Raw genomic sequence first — 14,014 nt, 5'->3', positions numbered from 1 at the left:
GTCAGGCATAACCTTTACAAGCTAGGTTTGGGGCATTACTTTTATTGCCCAGCCGGCATTCATGAGAATGCAAAAAATATAATAAAAGAGGTGCATTCTACAGGGGCAAATATAAGCCGCTCTCAACCTGAGGTAGTAGGCCCCCTTTGTTTATTCCCTGCCCCGGAGCAATTTTATTTGACATTTACTATAAATGCACAGACACGATTTTATCTAACAGGAATTTATTTACTTACCTTGCATTTTTTAGTGGCGTTCCTGAAACAAACAGGGTGGGCAGACAAATTGGCGCCTTGCCCCTGTGATTTTCGGGCAGTCCAGAGCACATTGCACTTTATGCTATTTTGCACCCTCTACGTAGAGACAAGAGGACATTTTATAGTCCTGGTTTCGAAATAATTAAGGCCATTTTCTTATATCGAATTGCTTACACTCTCTGGCTGCACACAATATATGTATTAGGGTTTCCAATTACATAAAAGTAGCAATGGCTACTAGGAAACAGTATTAGTGATTGTAGTTGAACTCAAACTGTCCAATTTATAATATACAATTTAAGCTCCGATGTATTTCTATGGGGAAGGGCTATATATTGTTGTGGTATTAAGTGCCCCAGAAAGTAAATGGCATGCTCATCAAAAGATTGAATTTTAAGGATTGTATTTTTTGTATTTTTTTATTTCATTCAAATAACTGAATTCCAGGAATGTTCGCTCACGCTGCTCCGTAAAGTCATTGGAATCATAATTTGTAATGTTGATTTTATGAACTTTTATGTTTTGTTCCTGAACCCGAATAAAGTTATTTTGACTTGACTTGATTCTTGTGTTCTACTGCAGACTTCCAGAGAGTTCTAAAGACTGAAGCACTACCAGTCTTACAACTGAAGGGTAAACAGTCAAAATATCGACTACAAAATATCGACTGGACATAATATCGAGTTTTAAATATAGAATGGACAAAATATCGACTGGACAGAATATAGACATCAAAAATATCGTTTTTAAGGTAAGTAATGTAATATTGAATGTTTAAAATATAGACAGTTAAAATATCGAAGTATATATTATAGGTTATTAAAATTATTGAATTTTTAATAATATCGAATTTTTATAGTGTTTTTTATGTTATTATATGTGTGAAAAGTGTGTATTTATGTCATAAATTATTTTAATCAATTAAATATTTTTTTTAAAATTTTTGTGTAATTTAATTCTGTAGCGGGTTGTGGGTTTATAGGGGAATAGGGTGGGAAGTAATTTAATTTTAATTAATTAAATATGTAAATTAATTTATTGCTATTCATTTTTAATTATTTGTTAATTAATTTATATTTGGTAATTAATTAAATTTTAATTTGCAATTAATTTAAATTAATTGATTAATTGCTAATTATGTTAATTTTACTAATTTATTTTTTGTAGCGGGTTGTGGGTTTATAGGGGAATTGGGTGGGAAGTAATTTATTTACAATTAATTAAATATGTTAACATATTTATTGTTATTGTTTTAGAATTAATTTTAATTATTTTTTATGGGTAATTAATTAAATAAGAATAGCTAATTAATTGTTTTTAATTGATTAATTGCTAGTTATATGATAATTTAATAATTTATTTTCTGTAGTGGGTTGTGGGTTTATAGGGGAATAGGATTGGAAGTAATTTATTTATAATTAATTAAATAAATCAATTTATTTAATTGTATTTAATTTGAATTATTTGTAAATTAATTTTTAAATGTTAAATTATTAATTGTTAATTTGTAATTAATTAGTATTAATAGGTAAATAATTGTAATAATTAAATTTAATTTGTAATTTTAATTGATTTATTTTATATTATCTTAAATTTGTAATTACTTTTAATTAATTTTTTATAGATATTAATTGATATTTATAATATATGAAGTATTTATTTTCCCTACTGTTGCACTCTCTGGAGTGGGAATAGTCATTTTTACCTCTACGCTATCCAACGGTTTCCCTACTGTTGCACTCACTGGAGTTGGAATAGTAATTTTTACCCCTACTCTATCCAACGCTTTCCCTACTGTTGCACTCTTTGGAGTGGGAATAGTAATTTTTACCCCTACGCTATCCAACACTTTCCCTACTGTTGCACCCACTGGAGTGGGAATAGTAATTTTTTCCCCTACGCTATCCAACACTTTCCCTACTGTTGCACTCACTGGAGTGGGAATTGTAATGTTTACCCCTACGCTATCGAACGCTTTACCTACTGTTGCACTCTTTGGAGTGGGAATAGTAATTTTAACCCCTACGCTATCCAACGCTTTCCCTACTGCTGCACTATTTGGAGTGGGAATAGTAATTTTTACCCCTACGCTATCCAACAATTTCCCTACTGTTGCACTCACTGGAGTGGGAATTGTAATTTTTACCCCTACGCTATCCAACGCTTTCCCTACTGTTGCACTATTTGGAGTGGGAATAGTAATTTTTACCCCTACGCTATCCAACACTTTCCCTACTGTTGCACTCACTGGAGTGGGAATAGTAATTTTAACCCCTACGCTATCCAACACTTTCCCTACTGTTGCACTATTTGGAGTGGGAATAGTAATTTTTACCCCTACGCTATCCAACACTTTCCCTACTGTTGCACTCACTGGAGTGGGAATAGTAATTTTTACCCCTACGCTATCCAACGCTTTCCCTACTGTTGCCCCCACTGGAGTGGGAATAGTAATTTTTTCCCCTACGCTATCCAACACTTTCCCTACTGTTGCACTCACTGGAGTGGGAATTGAAATTTTTACCCCTACGCTATCCAACGCTTTCCCTACAGTTTCACTCTCTGGAGTGGGAATAGTAGTTTTTTACACTTCTGCTATTGTACGGTAATAATATTGGATAATATTTAATTACATTATGTAATATATATATATATATATATATATATATATATATATATATATATATATATATATATATATGTTTTAACAAATATGATTGTAAAAAAATATTTTATAACTTTCATTGATTATTTAATTATTATAAGTTAATTTAAGTATTTTTAAGTATATTTTAGTAATAATTTTTAATTTTAATTTAATTTAACACTGTTTTTAATAAAGTTGATATTTTTTTGAACTATATTTTTGTAAACAATATTTTGTACTCGATATTTTTGTACTTACCTGTTTGTAGATACAAACTCGATATTTTGTCTGTAGATATTTTTTCCTCGATATTTTTGCTAGTCGATATTCTGACCCTCGATATTATGTCAGTGATCCCAACTAAAGACATCTTGATTGAATGAAATTGGTAAAACTTAAAACTTTTTATTCCGATAGGAACAGCATGAGGGGGCTCATTTTTGTCATCCAAATTATAGTGGTGCTGTAGAAATGAGTTTTCAAATATCTTATTCTTATATTTCATTAAAACATTCTGACATGCAGACTGAATCATGTACTTTCACCACCAGCAGCAGACTACCAGTTAACTCCCAGGTGATCAGCAGCTTTACCACAGTATTCTAACCTCCTCTTTAATTGGCTGATGAGCCCATAACTAGGGCAAAGATGATCCTGGGTTGCTTGTTCAGGAAGTAACCGGTTTGGCAGTTTGGGCTGGACAGTTCTATTGGAGCAGTGTCAAGACTGATTTGAAGTAGCTATGTCCAAACTGAGGTGGCATGATGTGCAATACAGTGATGGATTAGGATGTACCAGAGTGATTACCTGTGGCTGAGAATAATTCAAGCATTGCATGCATCAATGTTTTCACCCTAAATTGGACGGGTAATCCCAGATCTGGTTCTATTGCACACTGTGTCCCTGGAACCAAGTTGGGCCCATCTCAAGAGCCCATAACTAGGGTGAAACTGGTCTTGAGTTGCTGGCATTCCAATTCAGGGAGGACCAGGCTTGGCAGTTTGGGCTGAAGTGTTTGTATTGGAGCTGGGTCAAGACTGATTTGCATATAGCTGGGTCCAAAAGGAGGTGGCAGGGTATGCAAAAACTGGATTGATTTGATTGGGAGAAACCTACTTGCCTGGGGTCACTGTCGCACAGCGCTTTGCCTCCTACGAGGTCCACGAGGCTCACGACGAGCGCAGCTTGCCCCTGCCGCCGCAACTTGGACTACATTTCCCAGCGTCCCCTGCTTGACGGGGACGCCGCCTGGCACCTGTCACTTCCGCCCAGAGGCGCATAAACATCAGCCCTTCCTCCGGTGGAGTGGGAGAGAAACCTACTTGCCTGGGGTCACTGTCGCACAGCGCTTTGCCTCCTATGAGGCCCACGAGGCTCACGACCAGCGCAGCTTGCCCCTACCGCCGCAACTTGGACTACATTTCCCAGCGTCCCCTGCTTGATGGGGACGCCGCCTGGCACCTGTTTCTTCCGACGGGAGGCGCATAAACATCAGCCCTTTCTCCGGTGGAGCGGGGGAGAAACCTACTTGCCTGGGGTCACTGTCGCACAGCGCTTTGCCTCCTACGAGGTCCACGAGGCTCACGACCAGCGCAGCTTGCCCCTGCCGCCGCAACTTGGACTACATTTCCCAGCGTCCCCTGCTTGACGGGGACGCCGCCTGGCACCTTTCACTTCCGCCCGGAGGCGCATAAACATCAGCCCTTCCTCCGGTGGAGCGAGGGAGAAACCTACTTGCATGGGGTCACTGTCGCACAGCGCTTTGCCTCCTACGACGTCCACGAGGCTCACGAACAGCGCAGCTTGCCCCTGCCGCCGAAACTTGGACTACATTTCCCAGCATCCCCTGCTTGACGGGGTCGCCGCCTGGCACCTGTCACTTCTGCCCGGAGGCGCATAAACATCAGCCCTTCCTCCGGTGGAGCGGGGGAGAAACCTACTTGCCTGGGGTCACTGTCGCACAGCGCTTTGCCTCCTACGAGGTCCATGAGGCTCACGAACAGCGCAGCTTGCCCCTGCCACCGAAACTTGGACTACATTTCCCAGCGTCCCCTGCTTGATGGGGACGCCGCCTGGCACCTGTTTCTTCCGACGGGAGGCGCATAAACATCAGCCCTTTCTCCGGTGGAGCGGGGGAGAAACCTAATTGCCTGGGGTCACTGTCGCACAGCGCTTTGCCTACTACGAGGTCCACGAGGCTCACGACCAGCGCAGCTTGCCCCTGCCGCCGCAACTTGGACTACATTTCCCAGCGTCCCCTGCTTGATGGGGACGCCGCCTGGCACCTTTCACTTCCGCCCGGAGGCGCATAAACATCAGCCCTTCCTCCGGTGGAGCGAGGGAGAAACCTACTTGCATGGGGTCACTGTCGCACAGCGCTTTGCCTCCTACGACGTCCACGAGGCTCACGAACAGCGCAGCTTGCCCCTGGCACCGAAACTTGGACTACATTTCCCAGCGTCCCCTGCTTGATGGGGACGCCGCCTGGCACCTGTTTCTTCCGACCGGAGGCGCATAAACATCAGCCCTTTCTCCGGTGGAGCGGGGGAGAAACCTACTTGCCTGGGGTCACTTTCGCACATCGCTTTGCCTCCTACGAGGTCCACGAGGCTCACGACCAGCGCAGCTTGCCCCTGCCGCCACAACTTGGACTACATTTCCCAGCGTCCCCTGCTTGATGGGGACGCCACCTGGCACCAGTTACTTCCACCCAGAGGCGCATAAACATCAGCCCTTCGTCCGGTGGAGCGGGGGAGAAACCTACTTGCCTGGGGTCACTGCCGCACAGCGCTTTGCCTCCTACGAGGTCCACGAGGCTCACGACCAGCGCAGCTTGCCCCTGCCGCCGCAACTTGGACTACATTTACCAGCGTCCCCTGCTTGACGGGGACGCCACCTGGCACCTGTCACTTCCGCCCGGAGGCGCATAAACATCAGCCCTTCCTCCGGTGGAGCGGGGGAGAAACCTACTTGCCTGGGGTCACTGTCGCACAGCGCTTTGCCTCCTACGAGGTCCACGAGGCTCACGACCAGCGCAGCTTGCCCCTGCCGCCGCAACTTGGACTACATTTCCCAGCGTCCCCTGCTTGACGGGGACGTCGCCTGGCACCTGTCACTTCCGCACGGAGGCGCATAAACATCTGCCCTTCCTCCGGTGGAGCGGGGGAGAAACCTACTTGCCTGGGGTCACTGTCGCAAAGCGCTTTGCCTCCTATTAGGTCCACGAGGCTCACGACCAGCGCAGCTTGCCCCTGCCGCCGCAACTTGGACTACATTTCCCAGCGTCCCCTGCTTGACGGGGACGCCGCCTGGCACCTGTCACTTCCGCCCAGAGGCGCATAAACATCAGCCCTTCCTCCGGTGGAGCGGGGTAGAAACCTACTTGCATGGGGTCACTGTCGCACAGCGCTTTGCCTCCTACGACGTCCACGAGGCTCACGAACAGCGCAGCTTGCCCCTGCCGCCGAAACTTGGACTACATTTCCCAGCGTCCCCTGCTTGATGGGGACGCCGCCTGGCACCAGTTACTTCCGCCCAGAGGCGCATAAACATCAGCCCTTCGTCCGGTGGAGCGGGGGAGAAACCTACTTGCCTGGGGTCACTGTCGCACAGCGCTTTGCCTCCTATGAGGTCCAGAAGGCTCAGGACCAGCGCAGCTTGCCCCTGCCACCGCAACTTGGACTACATTTCCCAGCGTCCCCTGCTTGACGGGGACGCCACCTGGCACCTGTCACTTCCGCCCGGAGGCGCATAAACATCAGCCCTTCCTCCGGTGGAGCCGGGGAGAAACCTACTTGCCTGGGGTCACTGTCGCACAGCGCTTTGCCTCCTACGAGGTCCACGAGGCTCACGACCAGCGCAGCTTGCCCCTGCCGCCGCAACTTGGACTACATTTCCCTGCGTCCCCTGCTTGACGGGGACGCCGCCTGGCACCTATCACTTCCGCACGGAGGCGCATAAACATCTGCCCTTCCTCCGGTGGAGCGGGGGAGAAACCTACTTGCCTGGGGTCACTGTCGCAAAGCGCTTTGCCTCCTACGAGGTCCACGAGGCTCACGACCAGCGCAGCTTGCCCCTGCCGCCGCAACTTGGACTACATTTCCCAGCATCCCCTGCTTGACCGGGACGTCGCCTGGCACCTGTCACTTCCACCCGGAGGCGCATAAACATCAGCCCTTCCTCCGGTGGAGCGGGGGAGAAACCTACTTGCCTGGGGTCCCTGTCGCACAGCGCCTTGCCTCCTATGAGGTCCAGCAGGCTCACGAACAGCGCAGCTTGCCCCTGCCGTCGAAACTTGGACTACATTTCCCAGCATCCCCTGCTTGATGGGGACGCCGCCTGGCACCTGTTTCTTCCAACCCGAGGCGCATAAACATCAGCCCTTTCTCCGGTGGAGCGGGGGAGAAACCTACTTGCCTGGGGTCACTGTCGCACAGCGCTTTGCCTCCTACGAGGTCCACGAGGCTCACGACCAGCGCAGCTTGCCCCTGCCGCCGCAACTTGGACTGCATTTCCCAGTGTCCCCTGCTTAACGGGGAAGCCGCCTGGCACCTGTTACTTCCGCCCGGAGGCGCATAAACATCAGCCCTTCGTCCGGTGGAGCGGGGGAGAAACCTACTTGCCTGGGGTCACTGTTGCACAGTGCTTTGCCTCCTACGAGGTCCACGAGGCTCACGACCAGCGCAGCTTGCCCCTGCCGCAGCAACTTGGACTACATTTCCAAGCGTCCCCTGCTTGACGGGGACGCCGCTTGGCACCTGTCACTTCCGCCCGGAGGCGCATAAACATCAGCCCTTCCTCCGGTGGAGCGGGGGAGAAACCTACTTGCCTGGGGTCACTGTCGCACAGCGCTTTGCCTCCGACAAGGTCCACGAGGCGTACGACCAGCGCAGCTTGCCCCTGCCCCCGCAACTTGGACTACATTTCCCAGCGTCCCCTGCTTGACGGGGACGTCGCCTGGCACCTGTCACTTCCGCACGGAGGCGCATAAACATCAGCCCTTCCTCCGGTGGAGCGGAGGAGAAACCGACACCAACCAAAATTAACAGTGAGTCCAAGAACAGACAATGTACCCAAAAATATAGCAACAACAGGGAGTAGTTTAATTATAAACAAGTTCCCATCAGTCCACCATCGAGACCGCCCTTCATCATCTGGGATCTTTTACGTTTATAAATAACACATAGAGGGTAAAAAAACCTGTGCTGGCAGATGACTAAGCCATGCACAGGAAAAACCACAGTGTTATTATAGATGTGCGAAAAAGGCGTGTATACTCGGGGAACTGAAAAGCAGTGCAAAGAAAAGGTGTGTGTGAAAAGAAAGAGAAAAGCTCTAAAAGTAGGTCGTGATCGGGAAAACAATTTTAATAGACACCCTCACACTCCTAAATCAATAAAAACAGTGCAAAATAAGTGGTGTAACAAATGACCACTAAAAGAGATGTAAGGTTGACATGTTTCTGCAGACAGATGGAGTCTAGTGATCTCCTGCTGCTTCTTCAGGACCATTAGTGCTACTGCTAAGTTAAAATAACAAAAACCATATCACCTGATGGTGTATGTATGTTCATCTTCTCATCCCACGTGATGGGAAGGAACAGCCCCACCTCACCTGGCACGAGCTCAGGTAGTGGATGCACCGCACTCTCCGTCGGTGCACCGGTCGTCCCTCTAAGCTCTCTCGTAAACTTACCCCTAGGACCTTCCTTGTGTCTAGCGGAGGAGAAACCTACTTCCCTGGGGTCACTGTCACACAGCGCTTTGCCTCCTACGAGGTCCACGAGGCTCACGACCAGCGCAGCTTGCCCCTGCCGCCGCAACTTGGACTACATTTCCCAGCGTCCCCTGCTTGACGGGGATGCCGCCTGGCACCTGTCACTTCCGCCCAGAGGCGCATAAACATCAGCCCTTCCTCCGGTGGAGCGGGGGAGAAACCCACTTTCCCGGGGTCACTGTCGCACAGCGCTTTGCCTCCTACGAGGTCCACGAGGCTCACGACCAGCGCAGCTTGCCCCTGCCGCCGCAACTTGGACTACATTTCCCAGCGTCCCCTGCTTGACGGGGACGCCGCCTGGCACCTGTCACTTCTGCCCGGAGGCGCATAAACATCAGCCCGGGCAGAAGGCGGGCCGTCTGTGGCAGGGTCGGGTCGGGCCACCCCCCTGAGGAAGAGCAAGAAGGACAATGGGTAAGCGTAAACTACAAACCTCAACTACAGGTGGGGAAGTTAAAGCAAAAGTCCCACGACACTCCGCTACTATAATATCCTATTTAACCTCTGCTGTGGGGGAATTAACAACTCAAATTGCCAACACCGAACGCGAACTGGGTTTGGAAGACATCGACATTCAGACACAGGGGTTGTTGTCGGTTGTTAGTCCCCATATCCCTTTGGAGCCAAAGATTGTAATTGACGCTACTAAGAATTTTGTAACATCAGACATTAACACCTCACTTTGCCCCGAGCAGGGCCCATCTGTTAAATGTAAATGTATTTGAGCTTGTAGAGCGCACTGCTACCCGTAGGTTTCCTGGTGCTGTATAATGCTGGGGAACCCATCCTGGCTTTCCCTGTGGGATGGTCCCTGCTGGGAGTCCCCAAGGTGGAGCCAGGCATCCCCGGCGTTGATTAGGCAAGCTAATGCCCAGAGATGCCGAGTGGGACCACTGAGTAGAGTAGGGACCCTGGAGCGAGTATTATCGAGTCCGCTGACCCAGGTCCACGACCCTGCCGCGTTGGGAATTGAACCCTGGTCCCGGGTCGACTTCTGCTCCCGGGTCTGCCGCCTCTAACCAGTGAGCCACACTACTCCACTGTTAATACTTCGATCGTGAATGAGCCTGCTGCGGGAAGTCCAAACGCTGCAAAGTTAAGAGGAAAGAGGCAGTATAATAAGTTTAAGACTCCTCAAACAACCAGATAAAGAAAGGAACATTACTATCTAACCACTTAGAAAACTCCATTAGGGACATGGTGGAGAACTTTTTCACAGACAAACTGGAATCTACTCTGATACGAATATTCAAAGACATTATTGATACCTTGAATGATTGTGTGGCAGGGATCAAGAAAAAATGTGAGCGTTTAAACATCTCCTCTGTAACACAGGTTCATTCCTTTAGTCAGCCAGCAGCTATCATTCCACCCACTACGCAGGCCCCCAAACCTCAGATTCCCGGGAGAAAGGAAGAGAGTGCACCACTATCCCCCGCTAGGTCCCAAGAGATAGAAATGCTCTCTGTCAACACAGCACTACCCCAGATCGGAATTGGATCCAAGGGCCCGTTGCTGGGCATAGGCCCTAAAAACAATCCGATTCCAAAAAGGGCCCTGTCAGAGAGGAGGGATTGTATAGGGGATAGACCATAACCGACTATCAATCTCCCCCCCGAAGCCACGCCTTTCGTTGCTATTCTTGTAAATGTCCCTCCATTGAAAACAGGCGAGGATGAATCCCCTGATGTCCTGATGAGTAATATAAAGAAGTGGTGCAATGAAAATTGCACCAGGGCAAAAAACATCTCTTCTAGCATGAATATGGCAGACGAGTTAGTTGGTTGGGGCATACTAAAAAACATCTGAAGGGGATTGCCTCATTGTAAATTTCAACAACTCTGATGGGGCAACACAACTGCTTTGGGATGCCTCTAATCTAGATCTGGAGGATGGAGGTATTCGGGCCATGCCATTGGGTTTATTTTACCCGCAGCCAAACATGCATTACAGGGGAGAGAGGAAACTGGCTTGGAGCCCCAGTAAACATAGTAGGCTTACCCCAAATATTCCTACACATCACCCCACTTGGGTAACACAAAAGTCAGGGTTGTTGCCCAAGCCCAATAGTGCACTTAGACAGGAATCCAGGTTGGGTCTGATTTTATCAAATCGATTCTCCCCCTTATCCCATTTAGGGGAGATTGATTGACTAACGGGTCCTGTTAACAAGATTCCTAACATCCAACCTAAGAGCGCTAGTATCACTGAGGGTGTGGGGGATAAGGTTAAAATGTTTAGCTGGAATGTAGCAGGGCTGCGGTCCAAAAGGGATGATAATGTCTGGCTAAACTTTGTGAAACAGTTCGATATCGTCGTATTTCAAGAGACATGGGACAGGGACTGTGAATTCTGGATAAACGGTTTAACATCTTACTATGTACCTGCCTTGAGTTCGCCAGCAGGGAGAGATAGAGGGGGACTCATGTTTTTGGTTTCAGTAAACATAGCAGGTAGAGTTAAAAAGGTCGACTGCTTTTCCCCTAACTATTTAATACTGGAAGTTAGTTTGGCAAATAACATCAAGCTAATTCTCATTAACTGTTATAATTCATTGCAAGGGGAGTCCCCAAATGAGCATCTCCATTCGTTGTCGAATTTTTAAAAAATATATAAGGAAAATCAAACCACTTTTGTTCATTATAACACGCCAGGAAACCTCCGGTGTCAGTGCACTTTATAAATTCAGCTTAACATTAACATTAACAGTATATTCTGATGGGTGATTTTAATGTACACCTATTCAACCTAAACTGCCAATACAGAGATAGCGATGGCCCTGATTTCACAACTCCTCAACATTTTGAACACAGCTCTAAGGGTGAAGCATTGGAGGCACTTTTGTCCATTAATGATTTGTTTGAGGTGGGATTTCCTGATGGGAGTAATCTTGTCCCTACGTATAGAGCAAGGGACAGTGAATCTATAATAGATTACATATTCTTATCCCCAGGACTTTTAAGTCATGTAATTTTTAATAATGCCATTCCCTCTTCCTTCAGTGACCACAACCCAGTAGTAATTGAACTGGACAATGGTCTTTCTCTCCTGAACAAAACAGCTATGTCACCAGCAGCAGTAAATGTAAAAGTAAAAGACCAAGGGAGGAGATTAAAATGGAGTAAGGTCACCCCCGAAGGTTGTATCTTGGCCCCTATGTTATTTACACTATACTAAAACGCCCTGGAAGAAAACCGGTAACACTAGATATTCCGCGATTGGGAGGTACGCCCATTCCTGTAGTGATTAACTGATTTTTACTATGAAATATTTTTTTTATGTTTTTAAGGTAATCTTATGAATTTTGATACTATTTTTAGGGGAAACAAATAATTATGTATAGTATACTTTTATGATTTTTATTAATCGAATAAAGTGGTTTCTGACTCTGATTCTGATTGTTATTATTTCTGATCACTTGTTCTGAAATCACCTTTTGCCAGTTTTTGAAAAATTGTAAATATTTAAATTTACAGCAGCTTAACAGTGACTGATGTTCCTTCTTAAGTTGAAATTATTTGAATGTTCATTTTCATTCATTTCTCTGATGACAGTTTGCAACAAGTATTTTCATTTAACAAGAAGTGAGAAAATACTCCAACTGCGCAAATAAAAACATTGAAAATGAATTGCAGCATTTAAAATACGTTTCACAGAAATGTTTTGTCATATGTCTTAATTACCAGAATACAAGCTCTAATTTCCAGCAGTATCCTGGGTGAATCTGTATAAATAATGATGAAACCAGTAAACAGTATTTTTCCATTTAATTATGAATATACATCAAACTAATACAATGTCTGTTTAGATCCGATTATCCGCATGTACAGAGATTTAAATTGCATCTCAACTTTGTGTTCGCCAATTGTAAAGCTGCAAAGGTATTCACAAGAGGATGATAATAGCAAACTGATTTTCTAAAAAGGAAACTAATTACTAAAAAAAATCTGTCCAACTCAACACAGCTGGGCAAAAAAAGCATTTAAAAGTAAATACTCCAAAACTGGGGAGGATTACATTCTGGTAAATGTGGCTTGTAAATGTGGTATATCTGGCTGTGTGCAAATATGCTCGCAAGGAAAGTGTGTGTGTATCCAGCAATATATTCCTGCTTCTCAGACATTTGTGGTCATTCCGTTGACTAGGTAGATCAATCCATACCTCAGGAAGGCATGAAAATTAACTCCTGATGTGATCTGGATCCCTTTAGTTTCCACGAAAGCATATATAGCATATGTCTGTGTAGAAGTGAATTATACATAATATTTTAAAAAATAAAAAATATCTTTTTTTTATTTTGCATTTATTCAAATTTCTTCATGTAAAACTCTCAGTATATTGAACATAGCTCGTGCTTAATCATTATTCTTTTAGGTATTTCTTAAAATGTATTGCTAATGTATATTAATGAGGCCCACAAAAAGGGCTATTTAGGAATACCTGAGAACTCAGTAACTTTCTCAAACACACAAGATATTTCTTGTTAAATGATATCTCATAGCTTAAATTCAAAGCCTAAACAGAACATTGATAAAAATAATTACAGTTTGTTGTGGCCTGGAAACCTCGCTTGTATAGAATCTGAACTGCAAATTTCCCTGTCGATTGACTTTCAAACTTGAGAACCTCAAACAAGCAGACACATAGCACATTTTTATTCTCCAGTTTTGATAAGGAGAGATGGCATTGTGACTGCTTGTTGAAGTAGGATTATCACCATCAATTACAGGTATGCAGGCAGCTAGAACATGCATTTTATAAGCTTGAATAAAGTGTTAATACATAATAATAATGACAATACTGTTATTACATAAATAATGGTACATCTATCAAAATTATATCTATTTTACATATTAAATGCTCACCTGTGGATTCAGATAATGAGCTGCTTTTTCCCAGTAAACCATTTCCACCCACAGCATAGACTTTGAAGGTGTACAGGTTGCCAGGTGTTAAATTTGTGATGGACACATTTTCATACAAAGTTGTCACATTTGATTCTGGATTTCCTAAAACTTGCACTAAATAGGAGCTTTTATTCCCAGTTGGTGGTAGCCAGCTCAAAGAAATTGAATCAATGGTCTTATCCGTCACACTTAGATTGTTAATTATACTGGGCACTGAAATGAGAAGATGGAATTTTAAATACCATTCATAAAATTTTTCACATAATTGTCAGAAGTAACGAATTCGTTAAACGGTATCTATCATCTGCCACAATATACAGCATGCCAGATCTCAAAGTAGAGTGAGATACTTCCTAAAATCACTCTTTGATTACGGAATTCAAAAAATAGATTTTTCTAAACAATATACATTTCCAAAAGAGCAATAA

At 45.0% G+C, this 14,014-nt stretch overlaps 1 protein-coding gene across 1 annotated transcript in view; it reads right to left on the bottom strand.

Annotated features, from left to right (window-relative positions):
• Window positions 1-14,014, bottom strand: part of LOC147684197 (uncharacterized) — a 165,987-nt gene that overhangs the window by 126,243 nt on the left and 25,730 nt on the right. The window contains exon 5 of the mRNA XM_086942609.1: window positions 13,545-13,799. Coding sequence (XP_086798735.1) covers window positions 13,545-13,799 — 255 coding nt within the window. The remainder of the gene's footprint in view (window positions 1-13,544; window positions 13,800-14,014) is intronic.

The sequence above is a fragment of the Lissotriton vulgaris genome, chromosome 11 (assembly GCF_964263255.1).
Source record: "Lissotriton vulgaris chromosome 11, aLisVul1.2, whole genome shotgun sequence".
In the NCBI taxonomy this organism is placed as follows: Eukaryota; Metazoa; Chordata; class Amphibia; order Caudata; family Salamandridae; genus Lissotriton; species Lissotriton vulgaris.
This window is presented reverse-complemented; position numbering and strand designations above follow the sequence as displayed.